Raw genomic sequence first — 23,881 nt, forward strand, 5'->3', positions numbered from 1 at the left:
TTCTAATCCCCCAAAATTAGTGCTGTAGGCATACTAGGAGTAATTATCAGGGTTTTTTAGAAATTATTAGAAACTAGAGTGACCAAGTTTGTAGCAGGGTTTGAACAGTTTGAACCCCTGTTTAAAGGGGCATTTCGTGATCCACAGCCTCATCCCCCCACTTTTCCCCAAAAAAGTTGAGATTTTTACACCACTGGATAGGCCTACCTCTGGCTACATAATGTTTATGTACCAAATATTTCTTGCAGATTAATTCGTTTAGCAAAAATATCGCCAAATTTGAATTTCGTTCTGGTGCACCAGAACGAAATTACAACACATTGTCTACGTATACGGAGCAGTGTAATACACATACGGTATATGCATAACTCGCAAACGCAAAATCGGAATCAACTGAAATTTTGGATAATCTTTTTTCGTGGATATCTACTGAAAAATGTCATAAAAAGAGGATGCTAGGATCACGAAATCCTCCTTTAAGGGGTGGTGCAATAATTATGTGTAGGCCTACCCCCGGGGTGGTGAATTCTCAAAATGGTCTGCCAACTGAAAATCGCTTGCCCCCCCTTGGCCGTGGCAAAAATCTTTGCCCCCCCTTTCGACGTGCCAAAAACCTTTGCCCCCCTTTTGACGTGCCAAAAAATCTTTGACCCCCCCTTACACATGCAAGATTTTGGGGAACCCGAATTTAAAACCTTAAATTGTCTTATCGTATTTAATGCGAGCGCAGCGAGCAGGAAATTTTGCATATTTGAACGTGTTCCTGACGTTTTCCTACGCCTTTTTAGGGCGTAGGCCCCTAATATAAAATGGTAGGCCTACCCAAAATATCCGTGCCAAAAATTAATTGCCTCCCCCTGTCGACCTGCCAAAAATCGCTTGACCCCCCCTTTTGACCTGCCAAAAAATGCTTGCCCCCCCCTTTTGGCCTGCCAAAATCTTTGCCCCAATCCCCCCCACTATAATTCACCACCCCGGGGTAGGCCTACACATAATTATTGCACCACCCCTAATTTTTGAACAGCAATTACAGGGCGTTGTTCTAAATTGAAGAACCGCAGTGAAAGTGTCCTACTCCCCCTCCCCCATAGACTTGTTTGTCTGGGCCTCCCCCCCCCCTTGATTTTTTTTTTTTTTTTTTTGGTCTAGCGCCCTCTGAATATAATTGTTTGTTAACCTCGACTCCATAATTCACGGGCTCTGTTCCATGTGCGTGTGGAGTAATAATTGATCAATAGCACACGCCTGAAAACCGAGTCTATAATTCACGTTGCATAGAATCGTAGTGAATGTTGTAAATCGACGTGGAATTTAAGCTGAAAAAATGCCTCTTGAAATCGAATTAGCGCCGGGACGGATGATCGGAGGAGATCATCCATGCTTTATTATTGCAGAGATTGGACAGAATCATCAGGGCGATATAAACATTGCTAAGCAGCTGATCAAAATTGCCAAGGTTTGTTGTATGTCAAATTCGTCACCCTTGTCAAGGCAGCTGTACTGCAGTAACGTAAAAATGCCATAACTTTGTAATTATTCACTCAAGACATAAAAGTATACATTTTTATAAAGGCAAGGCATCATTGAATCTTATAAAAAACAGATTTGGTGTAAAAACAACAATTATGAAGAAAATCATTTAATCATCTGAAGAAAATTTTGTCTATTAGTAAAACTAAAAAAACTAAGCTTAAAGGAGTATTTCGTGATCCTAGCATCCTCTTTTTATGACATTTTTCAGTACATATCCACGAAAAAAGCCTATTCCCAAAATTTCAGTTGATTCCGATTTTGCGTTTGCGAGTTATGCATGATTAGGCCAAATAAAAAAATAAACATGTTTCACGTCCCCTCCGCTTCCTTTTTGAGGTTTTCTCAAATACATTTTTATTTTTTTGAAATTCAGTTATAACTTTTCAAAAAATATGTCTAGGAAGTTGGGATGCTTTCTATAGCCTTGTTAAGATACAAGAAACATTTTAAGAAGGTTTTGTGATCATTAGAGGGGGTGTAACTCTCAGAACAACAAATAAAAAAGGGCCTCCTCCTTTTAGTAGACTTGTTAAGAGGTTGAACGCCAGTGTCCGATTTACAATTTTTTTCCTACCTGCACTGGTGCATGTAGCCCAAAATTTCTACATGCACAGCAAAAAGTGTGCATGCACCAAAATTAAAGCAAACATAAAATCACATTGAATCACGATCATTGTCAGTTAAGCTTGTAATAATATTTCCGGCTCCCCTGTCAGTGTCATTTTTATGCCAATCACTCGCCCCTTCACTCGCCGATTTCTCAGCCAAAACACTGGATGCTGTGGCTTCATCTGTTCTAGAACTAGTCGCCGACGAGGTGCACGATTTCCAGAATGATGCAAGTGTTTTTGAGCTATTTCCTTTTTGCTGGACATTATTATGATTATTTTCCGTACGTAAACAAATATTTCCCACGGTTTAAATTCCGGTCCTTTTTTTTCCAATGAAATGAAAATGACACTCTTCTACATACATGTGGGAGGGTATCGGGAATTGGTGGCATATGATGTCACATTACGCTAGCCCCCCTAGCCTAAGGGAAGTCATAGTCTCGGACCAGACTGTATGTGGCCATCGCGAATGTTCGTTAGGATGGACAAGTATCAGACCGATGCAAACTGGCTGTGTAGAAGACTAGGGAAGTCAATGAAAAAAGTGACAGTTCTCACGTGATAGGGGTATCGGGAATTGTCAATTGTGCGATTTGTGCCAGCCCTTCTAATGAAGTCAGAAGATGTTGCGCTAAAAATAGATTGGGTTTTTCCCAATCGGACTGACTGCTTGTTTACTTTTGTATATTGGCCTTGTCATATCGCTAGCGCTAAAATCGTACATGCACGTGTGCAGGCAGGTAGTGAAAAGCTGCATGCACAGAGGGAATGTTACATGCACTGGTGCAGGTATGCAGGTGGTAAATCGAACACTGTTGAACGCTGCATTTTTTAGTACAAAGGTGCCACTTGGCATGGATGTTCCGTGAGGCAAGAGAAAAAGATTCATCCAAAGAGACACTCTGTCTCTATGCATAAAACCCCCTAATTAGCATAAATTATGCTAATTAGCACCCAAAATATGGTATTTTCTAATTTTTAGCCCATTTTACTTAAAAGCAGGTGAAAACAGTTGAATTTGGATTAATTTAGGATAAGGAATTAATTTTGGGGGTTGTTTTGGGAATATGTGTCCATTCTGACCCCCAAATCCAAGATGGCGCTGGCATCATCTTTAAAATACACGTTTTACAACTTTTGAATCATACTGGCTACCAACTTGTGTGATATATCAATTTATACTAATTTGGGGCTGTAGAGCTCATTTCCGGCATTAATTTGATTAAAGGAGTTAATTTAAAGGTGTATTTATTTGCTATACAGGGTGAGTCAGAAAAAAACTGCTCTCAATCATTCCTAATTTTGTACCTTCAAAACATGCGTAGGAAATGACACACTGGTTTATGGTATTACATTAAACAGATTGAACTAGTACCATATCAGTATGACTTTGGGGTCATGGTAGGAGCGTCGAACCAATAGTTCACGCGGCCCTGGATAACCAACCAATCCTGCCACCGCCAAGCGCAACTTATCATCTAGAAGCTTTCCATCATGCCCAGAATCGCCAAAGGAAGTCCAAGCAGACCTTTTCTAAGGCCTGCTTTGACAGCTACATCACTGAATGTCGAAGGATTCTCTACCGCCAAGCAAAATATCATCAGCGGATTGTGCAACAATCTCCACTGTGATGTCATGTGCCTACAGGAAACCCATAGAGGAGCGACTAAACACCGCCCAACCATACCAGGTATGGTCCTCGCCATTGAGAGACCACATCGTCAATACGGGAGTGCGATATTTGTGAATGAAGTTATTGTGATTTAACCACTATGATGTCTGATGACAACAACATTGAAGTCCTCACTGTTGAGCTCAGTAATGTAACAATAACATCAGTCTACAAGCCACCAGCAGAAGACTTCAAGCTCCCTCTCTTCACTTCTAACACTGACACCAAGCCATGTATCTTCATCGGCGATTTCAACAGCCACAACACTCAGTGGGGTTACAAAGAAACCAACAACGATGGAGCTGCAGTTGAGGAATGGATAGACAAACACCAGCTGGGCCTTATTCATGATTCCAAACTTCCTCCTTCGTTCCATAGTACCCGTTGGAGGAGAGAATACAACCCTGATCTAGCTATTGTCACTAACAACATCTCTGACATGTGTAAGAAGATTGTATTGGATCCAGTTCCCCAAACACAACACCAGCCAATTGGTATCCACGTTAACACCGTAATCTCACCAAACATAGTGCCTTTTCAGCGACGCTTCAATTACAAGAAAGCAGACTGGAGCGGATTCACAAAAGAGCTAGACCAGAAGGTGAAGAGAATTACTCCAACTCCAGACAACTATGACACCTTTGCCCAACTAGTTTCCAAGACTGCTCGTAGACATATATCAAGGGGTTGCAGGGTGGAATACATACCAGGCCTTTCCAAGGAATGTGCAGAAGAAAACAAGAGTATGTAACTATGTTTGAAGCTGACCCTTTCGCCGAGGAAACAACAGCAAAGAGCAAAGACCTGGCATACCCTCATAGAGTCAGCAGACATGACCCGCAACAGCAAGAAGGCATGGTCCATCATCCGCAAACTTCAAGGTGACCCTACAACAGCCCCACTGCAGCCCAAAGTCACACCCAACCAGGTTGCCCACCAACTGCTCCTGAATGGAAGAAGTGACAAGAAACATAAGACCAAATTAGACCGCAAGAAATACAGCGGAGACCCCGGCTTCATCAAGCCCTTTACTATGCAGGAGCTGGAAGCAGGAATCGCCAAACTCCAACCAGGGAAAGAAATTGGCCTTGACAACATCGCAACAGAGCAGCTGAAGAACTTTGGTCCAGAGGCAAAGAAATGGCTCTTACGGCTCTACAACACCTGTCGTCGCAGCCACAGACTCCCTAAGATCTGGAAGAAGTCTCACATCATCGGTCTGCTGAAGCCAGGAAAGATCCATCCATCCCAAAGAGTTATCGACCAATATCGCTTCTCAGCCATACCTACAAGCTATTGAACGCCTCCTGCTCAACAGACTGGCACCTGTGGTAGGCGAGCAACTCATCCCAGAACAAGTAGGTTTCCGTCCTGGCAAATCAACAACAAGCCAAGTTCTCAACCTTACCCAGCACATTGAGGATGGATTTGAGAATGGATTGGTAACCGGAGTTGTTTTCGTCGACCTCTCAGCAGCTTACGATACCGTCAATCATAGATTTCTCCTCAGCAAAATCCTGGAGCTAACCAAAGATATCCACCTGACGGAGCTCATCGAATGCATACTTGACAACATGATGTTCTTTGTTCAGCTTGGAGACAAGAAGAGCCGGTGGCGAAGACCCAGGAACGGACTACCCCAAGGCAGTGTTCTCGCACCTCTCCTTTTATATATATACACCAATGGTCAACCGATAAGTGACGACACCCAACTCTTCATATATGCAGACGATTTTGGCATCAGTGCACAACACACCGACTTCACTGTTGTGGAACAGAGACTCTCCAAAGCCCTGGATGAGCTCACGCCATACTATGAGGAAAACTACCTCCGTGCCAACCCATCCAAGACACAGGTGTGTGCTTTCCACCTCCGCGCCCGTGACGCTAAACGTCGATTGAAGGTGACCTGGTCTGGAACCACACTAGGGCACTGTGAAACACCCGTATATCTGGGAGTCACTCTCGACCGTACACTCTCATACAAGAGCCACATTGAGAAGACAAGGAGCAAAGTTTGTTCACGAATCAACATTTTGAACAAGCTCACTGAGCCCGACCAGACACTCTCAGATCAGCAGCCTTGGATTTATGCTACTCTAGTGCTGAATATGCCTGCCCAGTGTGGGGAAGATCAACTCATGCCAAGAAGGTGGACCCAGCACTCAACTCATGCTGTCGACTTATCACTGGATCAACCAATCAACACCAACGGAGAGTCTCTACACCTTAGCTGCTATAGCCCCTCCAGATGTACGCCGACAAGTGACCAGCATGCAAGAGTGTGTGCGTCAGACCAATGATATGAACACCCCATGTTCAACCAGACTGCTGCACCCAAACGCCTTAGATCCAGAGGAAGCTTCCTAAGCAAAGTTCATCCTCTTGGGACAGTCTCCAAGGAAGCGAAAAGACTCACCCTGTAGAAAGAGAGATCTCACAATTCACCAGCTATGGGACTACAACCCAGTGAGCAGCTACCACCTGGAGCTGATTCCACATGGCCTGAGTGGCGGTGTCTCAACAGACTAAGATCAGGGGTCGGAAGGTGCAAGGTCGTTTTGCAGAAATGGGGATACCTACCAGAATGACAAAACACTACCTGTGTGTGTGGAACGGTTCCACAGACTATGGAACACCTGTTGGTCTGTCCACAGATGGGGCAACATTGCACACATGAGGACCTAGCTGAATTCAACGATTCTGCTCGTCACTGCGTCAGCTATTGGCTCGGGCGCATTTGATCCTGCCCTTGGACACGCTAAGAAGAAGTATGACTGCATAGTCCAATAAAAAGTAACTATTTCAGGTTCAAATGTCCACTTTTAGGAACTGAACATGACTGCGTGTGTGCAGATTAACCGGCCATTTTGGATTGTCAAAATAGCCGCCATATTGTTATTTAAAAAATGGTAAACACTGGTTTTCATTACAAGTGAATCCTAGACTTCAAAAAAAGCAAAATATAGAAAATCCACACAATTGCCAACGACCAAAACTATATATTCAAACATAAGTTTGATGTTCATCCATCTACAATATTGTCAAAGACTGGTACATTGGAATTTACATTTAAAAAACCACTGTGCCCTTTTCAAATGACTTCCTATCTTATAAACAGTGCCAGAAATGAGTTTCCCACCTCCATGTTAGTATTAATTGATATGCCACACAAGTCTGTAGCTCGATTGGTTCAAAAGTTGTAAAAGCATATTTTAAAGATGGCGGCCAGCTGCCATCTTGGATTTGGGGGTCAGAATGGCCACATATTCCCAAAATTATCCCTAAAAGTAATTCCTTATCCTAAATTAATCCAAATTCAACTGTTTACACATGTTTTTAAGTGAAATGGGCTAAAAGTTAGAAAATACCATATTTTGGGTGCTAATTAGCATAATTTATGCAAATTAGGGGGTTTTATGCATAGATACAGAGTGTCTCTTTGGATGAATCTGTTCCTTTTGCCCCAAGAAACATTCATGCCAAGTGGGACCTTTGTACTAAAAAATGCAGCGTTCTCCCCATTTTCACCCCTTAACAAGTCTACTATTTTTCCAGGAATTATTGTATGTACGGATTGTACGCTAAAACAGCTCTTAAGTATGGGTATTTACACCAATTTTGCGATAAAAATAGAAAATAAAAAGCCCCTCTTCCTCCTTTTTTTGAAAACCGGACGTGAAACATGTTTTATTTTTACTTAGCCTTATGTGTATTACACTGCTCCATAGACAATGCGTTGTAATTTCGTTCTGGTGCACCAGAACGAAATTCAAATTTCACGATATCTTTGCAAAAGCGAATTAATCTGCAAGAAATATTTTGTACATAAACATTATTTAGCCAGAGGTTTCCAGTGATATAAAAATCTCAACTTTTTTTGAGAAAAGTGGGGGGATGAGGCTGTGGATCACGAAATGCCCCTTTAAATTTATAAAAGTAAACGCAAAACTGTAAAGTTCAACTCAACTGTCATGACTGTTGGAGTGCTGAACTGACAAGCATGACATGTTCATGACGATGATCATGTTCTAGACTGCGGAACTCGGCTCAGTTTCCAATGATTAGAGGTTAATGACTCAACATGACTGCGCATCAGTTGGTTTGAGGGTATCACTTGTGAAATATCTAAAACATTGTGCTTTGGAACCGAGGAATATGTCAATATCCCGAGGCCGAGGGATATTCCGAGTTATTGTTCAATAAGCAATAGTATTAGTACCGTAACATGGGGTGGCTTTGGACAATTTTGATGTATTGTCGTAAATATTTTTATAATGATCAGTAGAATTCTGAGTTTCATGTTGGGTTTGGCAAGTACCAATAAAGGACAGTTCATGCCCATAAGGTCAACTCGAGTTTATTTTATTTTACGATAATTTTTCGGGGGCAAAGTTTGTCCAAAGTCACCCCTGGGTTTGGGGTGACTTTAGACACCATGTAATCAAGTGCATGTCCAAAGTCACCCCGACCTGAAGAGTAGAGCAATGGAGAGGGTAGAAGTAGTTGTGAGGTGGGTAGGAGCACAGAGGACACTGTTGTGGTAGGGCATGGTCACTGTGGACGGTGGTGTATTTTTAACAAAGTGTCAAATTTGTTTGTATTCATTTGTTATGTCCAAAGTCACCCCGGAAAGGAAGCCAAACCGTGGGGTGACATAAGTACCGGTAGCAGTATTTCTCCAAGTAATTTAAAGCCTAGCCCTAGAACTTCTTTTTTTGCATTTTTCGGGTACCGTACTTCGACCTGTGAATTTTGACCCGGGTAGGCCAAAAAAGGGTGAGAGCCTTGGTGTCATGCTGCATCAATTTCCACTAGATTTGTGTACTGTGAGCAAATTCGAAGGTAGACTTGTCGAGAAATCTAGAACCCTTTTTAAAAATAAATTTTTACACAATTTTCTATACAGGAAGCTGGTGCTGATTGTGCAAAATTCCAGAAGAGTGAATTGGACCACAAATTCAACAAGGCTGCCCTCGCTAGACCCTACACAACCAAAAATTCTTGGGGTAAAACTTACGGTGAGCACAAACGATTCTTGGAATTCAGCCATGAACAGTACAGAGAGCTGCAGCAGTATTCAAAGGAGGTGGGCATATATTTCACTGCTTCAGGAATGGACGAGGTAAGTGGTGTTTGTTTGTTTGGTTTCTTGTTTGTTTTCTTAAAGTTAAATTGACTGTTTTACAGTAAAACTTGAACTTCATTCCTAATGCTTACTATGTAAGTTTCGGATGCACAATTAAAATACCTCTATGTGTATTTTCCCATGTATGATGATTTTACCAAAAACATGTTCAGGTTTTTTGTAAATACCTGATTTTTTTTTTTTTTTTTTACTTTAAAATCATGGGGTATAGCAGTTCTTGGAATTGAAAAATTTTTTTAAAAATTGATTGAAAAAAAAATCAGTAAGCCCTGTCATGAAATTGTCAATACTGTACTAATACCCAATTTTGTCGGCAAAAATTGACTGTTGTCGTCAAAACCATAACCATGTGATTGTCGGCAAATGTAGTCAAAGCTAGGAGTGATTGTCGGCAAACTGCAAGAGTCACATGAAAGGTTTTAAAATGTGTTACGAAATTATGCTGTTGTTACGTAATAGAGCTATTGTTAATGGTATAGTAGTTACTAATTTAAAAAAATGGTCGAAAAAATGTTTGACTCCTACCCTTCCCCCCCACTTTTTAGATTCTTAAGCACCGTCCTGGCTAAAAAAAAAAAGGGTCTACAATTCACAAAATATTTCCGTCTGTACAACATGCTGTACACCCCCCGAATCATATTGGTCTAGCGATGCCCCTGACTGTTGCAGGGTATGGATGTGGTTACATTTTTGTATATAATTTTCTATTGAGTCATATAAAAATACAGATGCATCAGGTGCAGAGTTATTAAATTATTCCTGCATGGTTAACCACTATGTAACATAACTGAATGCCTTTCAACAACGAAAACAAGCTAAATATTGTCTAATTCACATAATTATATCATAAGGAAATAAAGGAATGTCAATGAAAGGCCCATTCAGTGATTTGCTCATCCGGACGATCGTAAAAATCCTCAAAATTCTGATTTTTAGTTCCTTTGTCATTGTCATATCTATGTGCTAACATAGCCTGCTATTGGTTCACCCAAAAGCTGTATATTTTAGACAAAATAAGGCATTTTACATGAATCTGTAATTTATACTGACAGTATAAATTATCTACTTTTATTTGAATGGGGCTTCAACTTAGTCAATACTGCTGTTTTCTTCCGGGGGGGGGCACTCAACTTTGGAAGAGACGGTATGTGCCTGTCAATAGGCCCCCTCTTTTGCAGTCGACTATACCGGATGACCCCCCCTTTTTTAGTTGCGGCTACCCCAATGACCCCCTTTTTTGCTTGCGGCTTACCCAATGACCCCCTTTTTTCTAGAATAGCATCATCAAAATGCCACAAAATAATGCCGAAACTTTCAAATTCTCTTCAACAAATTTGGAAAATTTGAAACAAGAAAATAGAATTTTGCTCCATTTTTTCAAAATTTTCTAACCGATGACCCCATTTTTGAAATCTACCCAATGACCCCCTTTTTTCAGAGTATTATACCCAATGACTCCTTTTTTATTTTGTTTGTACCCAATGACCCCCTTTTTTAAAATAACGTTTTTGTACCTGATAGGCCCCTACTAGGCCCCGGTAGGCACATACCCGTCACTTCTAAAGATGAGTGCCCCCTCGGGTTTTCTTAATTTTTTGACAAATTTTGTATTTTAAAAATACCAAATGACAATTTGAGTGACTTATTCACTAAGCAATTTATAATTTCCAGCATCTGTTGCCATTTCCACAATTGGTTGGGGTTCTAAAGTACTTATGGAAAATATATGTGAAATGTGTTGTTTGAATCTGTTGTCACAGCTGTGACAGGAATAAAAAAAAGTCTCTATAAAAAAAAATTTAAAAATGCCAAAGTGAGGGTCTACATTTGGTAATTATGTGAATTGCATGCAATAGAAAATCAATTAACATCTGAATGAGGCTTTTATATTCAAATTCAATTAGTACTTACTTTTGTAAAAATAATTGTAATTGTTAAGGGCTGGGGTATAAACGTTTGGACAGTATTTTTTGTGGGACATGAGAGCACATCAGATATCGAACTGCATTCTGAATACGAAGAATGTCCTGATGATATCAAATAATTTTGATTTTTTGATTAATACACATTTTATGGCAAATGATTTTTAAAAAATGATATTTTTGATATTTAACAGTCCTCGAAGTATACAACTAATGATATGTAATTTAAGTGTATTTAGCTGGGATGAAAAGCCGATGATCAATTGAAAATTTTGACCTTTTCGTATAAATTTGATGATATGGATTTTTTCCCAACACACACACAAAAAATAGGTCTTTTGAAGGAAAAAATGTGTATAATCAATATAAAATGTCAGAATTTCCAATTGATCATTGGCTTTCTATTCCAACTACATACACTTTAAGTACATATCATTAGATTTAGAAAGCTTACTTAGAGGGCTGTTAAATACCAAAAAATTTTATTAAATTTTTTTATAAAGCCTCATCAAATTTATATTATATCGCTAATTTAAAAAAAATCAAAATTATTTGATATCAGAATGACATTCCTCGTATTCAGAATTCAATTCAATATGTCTGATGTGCTCTCATGTCCCACAAAAAATACTGTTGAAATGTTCATACCCCAGCCCTTAATCACCTAGAAATGAATGCATGCAACAGGTGTTGTTATGGAAATAAACAGTTTAAAATGAATACATTATATACTGGGTTTGAATAAAATCAAATTACCAAATTAAAATCCGATATCTGTATATAATATTCAGCTGCACGTTGTGCTTTGTAAATAAAGCTTGGCATTTAGACCATTCCTGCAATTAACACTTGCCGTGTGTGTCCGAGGCAGTAAAAAAACGTAAATAATGGGTGAGGCGCAGCCGAACCCATTATTTGAACGTTTTACTGCCGAGACACATTATTTATGTAAAGGATAATGCTGCACCCTTTATTTCTATTCTATTACCACAAAATAGTGTGATTTAAAGAGAAAATATCACATTTTTTTGCCGAAATAATTATTTCAAGTTGTTTACCTCAAGGTGGAGCGCCTACACGTAGCCAAAGCGTAAGTGATAACGAGTATTGCAGAATGCGTAACCAAGCGTAATGCTTTGCGTAGAATGCGTAACGACGCTAATATACTGCATCACGCTTTGTTGTGCGCTGTGATGCGAGAAGAACATAAAGTTTGTTGCCCTGGCCACTTTATTGCTAATTAATGGTCTTTCATGTGACACGTTTCAACAAATCACAGTGCGCGATTTTGAATAATGGGTCGTGGGGGTAATAGAATATAAAATAATGAAAGCAAAGTCAAGAAGGGTATTAAATAATAATATTCAGCAGCATGTTGTGCTTTGTAAATAAAGCTTGGCATATAGACCATTCCTGCTATTAACACTTTCCTTGCCTTTGATGGAGTGAACATCAAACTCATGTGATTATAAAATAATGAAAGCAAGGTCAAGAATGATAAATAAGGTTGAAAATCGCAAACAAGGACTGATATCAAGAGTGGCATAGCCAGGGAGCCAAATCCCCCCCACCTGAAAAATTTCAGGGATAAAATGGGCACGGCAAAGAGTAAAAATGGGACAAAAAATAAATTGATGAATGGCTATGAAAATTTGGCTTTGCCCCCCCCCCCCACAATGGGACAAAAAATTGACAAATGGGGACAAAAACTTGGCTTTGCCCCTCACAGTAAAAGGCTGGCTACCCCAGGCTATTAATCATTGGCAATAGCATCCATGGTAATTATTGATCAATAGATTGGTCATTCAATCAATTAAAGCCATATTATAACATTTGTTGAGGAGAACGCCCTCAAAAAATGTGTAAATTCTGGTTTTTACACGATTGTAATGTACTTTAGTCAATAAAGATACTCTGCAAAAATCAAGGTGCTGTAGTTTTGTTGAAATCCGAGATTTTGAATAAAACGATGGAAGCGGCGTTTTATTATGATAGAAATATTAGTCAAACACGTATGCACAGTACGTACACGGCGTGCGGGATACACATACACACACACCCCGAGGCAGGGGTAGCGCTAGAACTAAACACTCGAGTGTCCGCAGGGACCCCCGAACTTGCAAAAAATTAAAAAGTAGGGGGTCCTGAGTAGAGTTTGGTGAGTCCCAGTTGCACAAATGCAGCGTAAATAGTATATCTGCAATAGCGCTAGATTGAAAAACTGGGGGTCTGCAGGGACCCCTGAACTTGCAGAAAATTTAAAAACAGGGGGTCCCAACTCTATTTTGGTGGGTCCGGGACCCCAAAAAGCAACTTAGCGCTACCCTTGCCCCGAGGATCGTACTGTATTACAACCGCGGGAGTAACATGCATGGGCGCTAGTAGTAAATTCCAATTTTCGATGCTTTTCTTCAATTGTTCGGCTCAAAATTAAAAGGGGACATATCTGACAGTAAAAGCTAACATTTTATGGAAAATAAATACTAATCTATTTTTACATGTACAGAAATAAAAAAATCTATTTTTACTAATCTTTTTTTACAGAAATGTTATAATATGGCTTTAATGTATTGTTTCATATTTCTGCATTTCAGGCAGCTGTTGATTTCCTAGATGAGCTCAATGTACCGTTCTTCAAAGTTGGGTCTGGTGACACTAATAATCTACCATACATTGAGAAGACGGCCAAGAAAGGCAAACCTATGATAGTGTCCTCAGGAATGCAGTCACTAGACACAATGAAAAAGGTAGGGTCATGTGACACTAAGATTATACACTACCGGATTCCTATTGCTGCATACCCCAGAGGTGTCCTCTACTTTGTACCAATCCAGTACCAGTGTGTACATGTGAATCCGATGTGTGTACTCTTCATGTGGGTACTCTAGTACCATTGAAATAGCTGTGCATCTGTTGTACCTCAGGGGAGGCAGCAATTGGAATTTGGTAGTGTAGGTTACTATACATTGGGAATGGGAAGAATGACAGAAACCAGCGGTTCCGTCCAGTTCTGTCCGGTTGCTATTGTTCTAAACAATGGGAACTGGACGGAACCGCTGGTCAACCAACGGTCGAGTTTTGATTTCATCCCTAACTACTGATCTATATGAATGCAATATTAAGAATAAAATGCAGTAAAAAAGGCAGGCTGACTTACATGGCGCTGACAGACTTCCAAACGATAAGAGGATAGTTGCATAGAAATTTTGATAGTGTTGGTAACTGAAAAAAGGTGCAATGGTTCAAGTGGCACTGTTATAGTTTGTGTGGCTTATAATTGGCAAAAACCTGTTTTTGTTACTGCGCGCATCAAAAAAGTACCAACTTACGCTCGCATAAATTCACATAAGGGCACACCAACTGTGCATTACGCCATTCTATATCAATGTGCAATGTTATTATAAGTCTTTGTTTTTTCGCCAATTATAAGCCGATCAAATCTTAAATCAAGAGAAGAAATCAGATTCTTCCCAGTATGCAGTGCATGTATATTCAGACCTGCCAACTGTCCAAATTTAAATGGAACAACAGAAAATGATGCAAATTTCACTTTAAAATTTTGCTTTAACATTCTCTTTAGTCTATTATGATAAATTTAGACCTGCAAAACCTTCCCTGAATTCTGAAAGTATTGCACACCTCAAGTCTTTGAATTTGTCGGTACCTGGTTTGTGTACACAAACAAGGTTTTGGCCTCAATGTCCCTCTTTCTGATAGGTAGGTTGGCAGGTCTGTGTATTATGTGTTCAAGAAAGAAGTGCGATTAGCATAATGAGTGACAATACATTTTTTGTGTGTATCCCATACAGGTGTATAATACAGTGAAGAAATACAATGACAAGTTTTGTTTCCTGCAATGTACAAGTGCCTACCCATTGGAACCAGAAGATGTCAACCTCAGGGTCATTCAGGTAAAGATGCATATGCCACCATGGTAAATGGGCTATTCCATTTAAAATCCACACTACCCCTGCACAGCGTCATCATCCCTATATCTTCGTGTCAAAAATTGCCGTGATAGTACATGGCGATTTTGTTCAAGATAGGCCGAGCGACTCAGGCTAAGCATACCATTTACACAATATGACTATCAATCATATGAGATACCACAGAGTTTCTATTCTACACATTATTTAATACGATTTGCGCATGCTCAGTACTTCATATGATGTTGCTATTACATGTACAAGAAAATTTGACTTGTTGTCAGGTAAAACCCAGGTTTTGTTTCCAATACACTAACTTGAAATGCAATACACTAATTAGCGGCGATTTCTGTTTGCTGTGGATATATTTTACTGCATTTTATCCGTAACTATTTTTAAATCGTTCATCAAAATTGTGATATATTTAACTGTTTGAGAATTACAATTATATAAAGGAACACGTTTAGCCCATTCAGGTAAGATCCAGGTGCTTGTATAGAATATTAAATCACAAGTCTAAACACAATGCATATGTAAACTTTCTTTACCTGTGTCAATAATAGAATATTGATTTCAATAGAATTGAATACATTTTGAGTTTGTACTTTACCACTGAGCGATCTAGCGATCGATTTCTAGCCAATCAGATAGGACTCCTTATACCAATCGCCCGTCGCTCACCAATGCAGTATGGAAAAAATATTTATAATACAAGGTGTTGACACTGTGCCCTGTGGAAGATTATTAAAATATCCTCCACAGAGGGAGTATGAATTTCAAATGGGATTAACACATCAGCAGCTCCATTTAAAACTCACTCTCCCCATAGATTTTATCCCTCAGGGGAAGATTCAGGTTGAATCTTTCACAGAGGGTGTATGAAAGATCGCAATAGTTGGAGAAAGCTTGTAGTCGCCTGCTCCGCAGCCGACTGATGATGATGATGATGTATGAAATTCAAATGGAGCTGCCTGATGTGCTCATTCCATTTGAAATTAATACTCCCCATGTGGCAGATATTTCCTAAATCTTCCACAGGGGTAGTGTGGATTTTAAATGGAATAGCGCAATGTGTTATAGAATATAATAGGGGCGGGTAAAAGTCTTGTTCAGCAAATTTGGTATTGTTTCTTGATGAGATGTATGTAGCCAATTTAGAACCATACTTCTGTGTTTATGCAAGGTATACAATGCTACCTGGAATAAAAAGTGTTGAAGTTCCCTGATGATAGTGTACAGTGACGGCACTACAAGGGGTATTTGCCCTCCCCAATATTTTTCTTGCCCATGAGTCCCCCCACTTTTGAGGCAAAACCAAAAAAATCCACTTTTATGCGGCAATTTTAAGCAAAATTTTTCTATTTTGCCCCCTGAAATTCACTCTGCCCCCCGCCCCCGAAAAATTTCTGGTGCTGCCACTGATAACGTAACCATTGTGTGTTTTTGTGTATGCGCATTTACATGTGGATTTTTATTTTCCCATTTTTTGTTCCTTTTAGACTTACCAAAAACAGTTCCCAGACATTCCAATCGGCTACTCAGGCCATGAGTCTGGAGTGACCATCACGCTTGGTGCAATCGCATTAGGGGCCAAAGTGGTGGAGAGACATATAACAATGGACAAGACATGGAAAGGGAGTGACCATGAAGCCTCTCTGGGTAAGTGCAGCACACCGACATCGCCTGGCTAATAATTACTTGGTACTGCAGAGATTCTAAAATCAATACCCGGGAACAATACACGTAAATGTGCTATGCACGATTTGATATTTAGACGAAAATCTTGGGATACCGGGGTAGAAAATGATGAATATCTCCCGGAAATGATTTCGTCTAAAGAAACCAGATTTGGTTCCTTGCACTTGAATATATATGTTCAACGGATATGATAGTCGTTAGCTAGCGTCTTGAGAAAGAAGCTTGCGTCTTGAACTCAAAAACTTGACAAAAAAATCTGATTTTATATGTGCCGAACTATAGTGCAGTGTAGGCCAATCGTGGAGGTAGTCTAAAAGCAGATGAACTATGGCGTATACCATGCTCACTTACACACAGCGAGGTCAGTCACCGGGCTATTGTCAGTAGCCTTAGTCAGATGTCCTTCGGCCCATTATGCGTCACAAAACTATTAAACAGGTCGGAACAAAATGGCCATGCGTGGCGGTGGATTCAACCTACCATGGTGATTTCTGCCATGAAGATGACACTGTGTGCAGTGGCAACTTGTTCACACAAAATCTGTTAGCATGAAATATCTGATAATATGAAGTTTTTTTTCTATGTTATAATGTCACCTGATACCATGAATTCCTGTTAACACAAACTAAATCGTGAGGACCTGACAAGTTTGTGTTAATGAGTTGCCACTAGTTTTGATTAGTAGTGTCCCTTCACAATGGACTTGCTTTCAAAGAATGCACATCTAGTTTGACTCTTGATATTTTTTTTGTAATTTTATAGAACCTGATGAACTGAAAGAATTGGTGAAACAAATCAGAATTCTAGAGAGGTCCATGGGTAATGGGATCAAGACCATGAGAGATTGTGAAATGTTCACACATAGCAAGGTGAGTAGATCAGGTTTATGTGGGGTGGGGGTGTGGTGTGTGGGGGGTGGTGAATGAGGACAGACTGACTTCTAGAGAGGTCCATGGGTAATGGGATCAAGACCATGAGAGATTGTGAAATGTTCACACATAGCAAGGTGAGTAGATCAGGTTTATGTGGGGTGTGGTGTGTGGGGGGTTGTGAATGAGGACAGACTGACTTCTAGAGAGTTCCATGGGTAATGGGATCAAGACCATGAGAGATTGTGAAATGTTCACACATAGCAAGGTGAGTAGATCAGGTTTATGTGGGGTGGGGGTGTGGTGTGTGGGGGTTGTGAATGAGGACAGACTGACTTCTAGAGAGGTCCATGGGTAATGGGATCAAGACCATGAGAGATTGTGAAAAGTTCACACATAGCATGGTGAGTAGATCAGGTTTATGTGGGGTGGGGGTGTGGGGGGTTGTGAATGAGGACAGACTGACTTCTAGAGAGGTCCATGGGTAATGGGATCAAGACCATGAGAGATTGTGAAATGTTCACACATAGCAAGGTGAGTAGATCAGGTTTATGTGGGGTGTGGTGGTGTGGGGGGTTGTGAATGAGGACAGACTGACTTCTAGAGAGGTCCATGGGTAATGGGATCAAGACCATGAGAGATTGTGAAATGTTCACACATAGCAAGGTGAGTAGATCAGGTTTATGTGGGGTGGGGGTGTGGTGTGTGGGGGTTGTGAATGATGACAGACTGACTTCTAGAGAGGTCCCTGGGTAATGGGATCAAGACTATGAGAGAGTGTGAAATGTTCTCTGATTGGCAGCCTTATCCCCCCACTTTACCCCATCAAAATGCAGATTTTGATATCAGATGAAAGCTCATATTTTTCTCATTAACATATTGAAATTAGGCGTTCGAAATCGGTATATTTCCGAAGAAAACATCAAAAAATGTTGAATTAGTCTTAATTGTGGTATACCACATTTGAGACTAATTCAACAATTTTTTGATGATATCTTTGGAAATACACAGATTTAGAACTCCAAATTTCTATATGCTCAGGGTTTGAATTCGGCTGTATCGCATAGCAGTTTGCTCCATATTTTGAAGTAACTGCTACCCAATTTTGCATTTGTATAGCACTTTTTATAGTGCTTTAGTATATGGAAGTAGCCTGATTATGATGAATTAGCCAAAAACTGCTACACAAAAATTTTAAACGAATTCGAACCTGTATGCTAATGAGAAAAATAGGTTATTTCATTTGATATCAATTTAATACATGAATATCATTAATAAAAATAATGTAGGCTATATTATCATGATTATCATGCTGTATAATTGATTATCAGTAATTCCATAAGGAATTTAGTCCCATTTACAAGAAACATTTACATGTCCTTTTTACATGAATGCTTGAAAGCAACGACATTTTATGTAAATATGTCAATTTTAAAGAATTCCATTTTCCAAATATATCAGGTCACCTTCCTTTAATTAAAGTTCTTTTTTTGCCTCTCATCCATAATACAGCTTGGTAAGAGTGTTGTCGCAGCTAAGGACATTCCAGCCGGTGCTGAGCTGACCAGCGAATTGCTGACCGTCAAGGTAGCTGAACCCAAGGGATACCCACCAGAAAATATCAGCAACTTGATCGGTAAACGGACAACGAGGGCGATTGATTATGATGACGCGGTTCGAGAAGAAGATGTCGTAATGCAATAATGCTGGTTTTATTGCGACAGCAATGTTGCCTTAATTTAATAGCCATAAGTATAGAGGGAGTGTGTAGTCTGTTCAATATAAGTTGGAACATGACCTAAAAAGATGCATGTATCTTACATAAATGGTGCAAAGGATGTTGCCAACTTATGATATAACATACTTTTGTAGGAGAAGATCATTTAAGAGAAAGATAGAACATGACCTTGGACACGGTGTGTAAGATGCGAAGGTTAATGGATGAGGTCATGTTCAACCTTTTATTGCACAGACTATAATTTTATCAGTGTGAGCCCAACAGGTCAGACTGGTGCCATTTTAAAGCACAAAGCATTACCATAGAGGCTAGATTGGGAGAGTGTCATTAAGGGGTACTACACCCCTGTCCAATTTTGTGCCTATTTTTGCATTTTTCTCAAAAATTATAGCACATTGGTGACTAGTAAGGTATGTATATTATAGGGGCAAGGACTACAACTACTGTACTGAAAATTCAGCAAACTCAAAGCAAGTAGTTATTGATTTATTGATCAAATATTGGTTTTCCCTCATTTTTTACTGTAACTCCACGACTGTTGTCTGTGCTGAAATAAAATTTCCAGTGCAGTAGTTGTAGTCCTTGCCCCTATAATATACATACCTTACTTGTCCCCAATGCGCTATAATTTTGAGAAAATGCAAAATGGGCACAAATTGGGCAAGGTGTAGTACCCCTAAGCTTTTGTTTTAAGTATACAGATACTTTTTGTGCGCAGTTTATAAAAAGCGACATGTCAAAAACAACATGGCGGAGTTGGCACTCTTCTTGTCTAACCTCTATGGCATCACTCATATTGGGCTATTCCAGTTGAAATCCATACACCCCCTGTGGAAGATATGACACAGGGGGTGTAGATTTCAAATGGAGTTGCCCATTCAGGTACCTTCATTTGAAATTCACACTCCCTGTGTAGAAAATTAAGGTCATGTCTTCCATAGGGGGTGTATGGATTTCAACTGGAATAGCCCATTTATAGTGCATCTCAAGTTGATCGTAAAGCCATGTGCAGTTTCAAATCATGCTCGCTAATCTAATCCCGCCGGTGACTACACATACTGCATGCTGATGATATAAAATGCACCGATGGCATTCTCAACTTGAGACGAGACACAGTAGTTAAAGGGGTTATATGGATGTGTGTTTGTGTGCTATCGTAGATATCTTTATTTCATTACTTCAATATTTGCCACATGTGAAAAGATGTTTTTCATTTTGCTGATATTTCTTAGTTTGTTTTCTATTATAAAAATGTGTATACAAAGTGGCGTAACCACACGCCCAATTGAATTAGCTAATTTTGGCTGCGGAGACTTGGCAAAATGAAAGAGAACATCATTGAAAACATATGTGCCAATTTTTGAAGAAAAAAATAGCAAAAACAACTTACGCCATGATAAAATGAAGCCAACAAATTGTTAATATGCACTAAATAACTCATCCAAATTTACACGTTAGGACCCTCATTTTCAGTTGTGGTATAGATATTATGACAGCTCTCTATCTGGGCTGTATATGATAGGGTTAGTCCTGGGCTTTTTCTATCATTATTGGACATACACATGTATTGAAGTCTTTCATATTGAAAGCTACTTAATTTTAATGTAAGCACTTGTTTTCTAGAATAGACATACTTTTTTGTAAAAACTTCCAAGATTCTGGATGCAGGAGGCGATATAATCAAAGGCTGCCTTTGCCTATGGAAAAATGGATTGTTTGGGTGGGTTCCCCGACCAACCATAGCTCAAACCCCTCAACAAATAAAGAGTGTAGAGATTTATATGTGTTGGTAGTCACAGCAGCTAAAGGGAGTATCCCATCATGCATTGCAGTCTATCTGCATGCTCCATAGCAAATGTATACAAAATATAAACAAGAGCTGCTTAGATTTTGAGAGCTATGGATAGTTTCACAATACTTTAGAGATCATATTTTTTCAAACAAAAGTCGAAGCTCTCCTGATATAAGCGAGTTGAAGTGAGGGATTTTGTGTACTTTCTATGGCATGTGCAGTTCTACTATGGTACTGCAGAGCATGATGGGATACACCTATCAGCTGCTGTGGTTGGTAGTAGACATCATAGAAAAGTTTTAAACTATAGTGGGAATCCCAATTGAATGAACGCAGCTTTCAATAGCGTGACGAACTTTTGCGTACACTGCGCGATGTACGCCAGCGTGTGCGACTGTGCGTGAGTAACACGGAAGTGAATCGAACCATGCCAACGCACTCGTGATTGGTTAGCATTGTATAATCCAAGGTCGTGCGTTCGTGTTGTAGTTTAAAATACGCGATATGCGATCGCGGTTGGATCAAGTACAGCTGTTGAAAGCTGCATTCATTCAATTGGAATTCCCACTATAGTCAACAACACTCACGTTTTTATCCAAATAAATCCAGAGTAACCATACTCCGTCATCAGCAGTGTACTTATGGTGAATGACTGATGTCTACACCCTCATGGAGTATGGAATTATTTGGATATAAACGTGAGTGTTGTTGACTAGTTTAAAACTTTTCTTTGACCTCATCAAATAATGTGAGGCCTCAAAGAGAAGAAGACGATCGGATATTTTTATTCCCAACACAAATTCTATATAGAATTCCACAAAGGTTTGACAGTAGTTTCACATTACAAGACTAAAAGACAGTCGATATTTGATTTTGTTTCAGTCCAGTGTTTTATTTATTATCAAGCACAAATATATGAAACACAAAATTTGACTACCAAACCAGATAATTTAAATTTTCCCCTGATTTCCTGGCATGCATAGAAATATATGGGGTGTATCTCACAGTCCCACGATTGATGAGATGTAGAGCTGAGTCTAATCTTGTTTTACATCTACAAATCTAAAATCTTAACTTGTGTGTCATTCTACATACAGTAAGTAATGGGCAATTCCATATTAAAATCCACAATACCCCTGTGGAAGATTTTAGAACCATCTTCCACAGGGGGAATATGTTTTTCACATGTAATTGGTCAGAGTTTTTAAACCCATTCTCCTTTATTATGGCATTACTTTTATCTTTTACAACCGGAGTGAGTATTTCAAATGGAAGTTATCCAATTGTCTATTCTATTCTGAACTTCTACTCCCTCTTTGGAAGACTTTAGCTAAATCTTCCACAGCGGTAATGTGGATTTAAAATGGAATTGTCCATTGTTATTTATTATTTACAAAATCTTTCTTTTTCAAACGTTTTTTTGGTGTGTGTGTGCACTGTAGCTTTGAATACGCGGATTTAGGGTTTCTCTACCGAAGCCAATTTGTGCTGAAATTCCTTTCCACAATGCAATAAGCGTTTTGCATAACAATAGATACAGTTCGGAGGTTAATCTGTCTCCTTTGTTATGCAATACGCATATTGTGGGAAGGAATTTCGGCACAAATTGACTTCCGGTAGAGAAACCCTAAATCCGCGTATTATCAATGAATGATGATTGAGTTGATCAAATGTATCTAATTATTTTCACATGGTTTGATATAAGGATCTATTCTAGTTGAAATCCATGTGTACACCCCCTATGGAAGACATGACATTAACCTCCCACACAGGGAGTTTAGCTTTCAAATAGAGTCACCCATTCAGGTAACCCCATTTGAAATTCACACTCCCTGTGTGGAAGATTAAGGTCATGTCTTCCATAGGGGGTGTATGGATTTCAACTGGAATAGCACAATTTGTAACCACAAAACTGCTCCCGATTTTGCCAATAGTGTACTAAAGTTTGTTCGACTTATAATAGGCGAACATTATTTGGGTTTTGTTATTTACAATGTACAAGTCAACTTACGCTTGCATAAATTCACACAAGCGTGTGCCAATCAAGCATTACGCAAGGTGCAACTAGCATAAGTGCCTGCGCCCAACAGCATGCACACCATTCTACATGTACAAATGTATAGTATATGGTGTCAACTGTGTTATATTGTGTCGTATCTTACGGCTAAGAACCAATAAGATTGCAGGAACTTTCTCAAGCGTTTAATAATTGCAGATAAGAATACCTAGCAAAGCGAAAACATATAAATGTTGAGTTAAATAAAGGGTTGCAATTACATTCCAAAAACATTTTTGAACACTCATAACATAACATAGATTATTTAAGTGTTGTCAAAATATTTTGCAAACATATTTATGAAAAAGGTATTTTACAATAACAATTTGACAACGTGTTGTTATAAGGGTGGTTTCAACATTTTTATGACCTTAATGATAACCCAACATTTAAATGTTATTAAAACATTTTAACCAAAACCAATATACTTTAGTACTTTATGCTTAATGTACAGCAGTAGTTTTGTGATGGTAAATTGTAAAATTGTGGATTTCACAATATAATGTTATCAATTCTAATTTTTAGAATTTATATGACAATCATGTTTCATTGTTTTATACAAAACTAGAAGAATAATGGTACATTACTGTTAAAACAATAAAAAAATATATAAAACAAAGAAATTATGTGCATCATATTTGAGTGTATGTGTGATGAACTATTGTACAGGGTGACCCAGGGAAGGAAGCAAATACTAAATAGGACACTTAGAGTTGGAGAATAAACGTTGGGAATTTTAGGGTTTTTTTTATGATCAAGCAAAATCAGTTTGAAGTTGGTCATATTCAATTTTCAATTTCGTATTGGATTGTAACAAGCATTTGCAAAGCTACAATTCTAAAACAATAGGAAACAAAAGGAAATATTTCCTGTGTTTGGCTATATCTCAAAATCAATATTTTCGACTTCCGACTG

At 39.1% G+C, this 23,881-nt stretch overlaps 1 protein-coding gene across 1 annotated transcript; it reads left to right on the forward strand.

Moving 5' to 3' along the window:
- The first annotated feature begins 1,253 nt into the window (after nt 1–1,253).
- Nucleotides 1,254–19,577, forward strand: LOC140162881 (N-acetylneuraminate-9-phosphate synthase-like). Its single transcript, XM_072186184.1, has 7 exons — nt 1,254–1,456; nt 8,726–8,941; nt 13,482–13,634; nt 14,697–14,798; nt 16,313–16,472; nt 17,274–17,380; nt 18,893–19,577. Exons 1-7 carry the CDS (start codon nt 1,325–1,327, stop codon nt 19,082–19,084), a joined length of 1,062 nt encoding a protein of 353 aa, XP_072042285.1. The 5' UTR covers nt 1,254–1,324; the 3' UTR covers nt 19,085–19,577.
- The last annotated feature ends 4,304 nt before the right edge of the window (nt 19,578–23,881 follow it).

The sequence above is a fragment of the Amphiura filiformis genome, chromosome 10, assembly GCF_039555335.1.
Source record: "Amphiura filiformis chromosome 10, Afil_fr2py, whole genome shotgun sequence".
Taxonomy (NCBI): Eukaryota; Metazoa; Echinodermata; class Ophiuroidea; order Amphilepidida; family Amphiuridae; genus Amphiura; species Amphiura filiformis.

Bases quoted from the DNA above. Each gene is read 5' to 3' on its own strand.
- LOC140162881 (XM_072186184.1), top strand. From the start codon at position 1,325: ATGCCTCTTGAAATCGAATTAGCGCCGGGACGGATGATCGGAGGAGAT. The intron at 14,799-16,312 runs GTAAAGATGCAT...TGTTCCTTTTAG, and splicing joins TCAACCTCAGGGTCATTCAG to ACTTACCAAAAACAGTTCCC. The intron at 16,473-17,273 runs GTAAGTGCAGCA...GTAATTTTATAG, and splicing joins TGACCATGAAGCCTCTCTGG to AACCTGATGAACTGAAAGAA.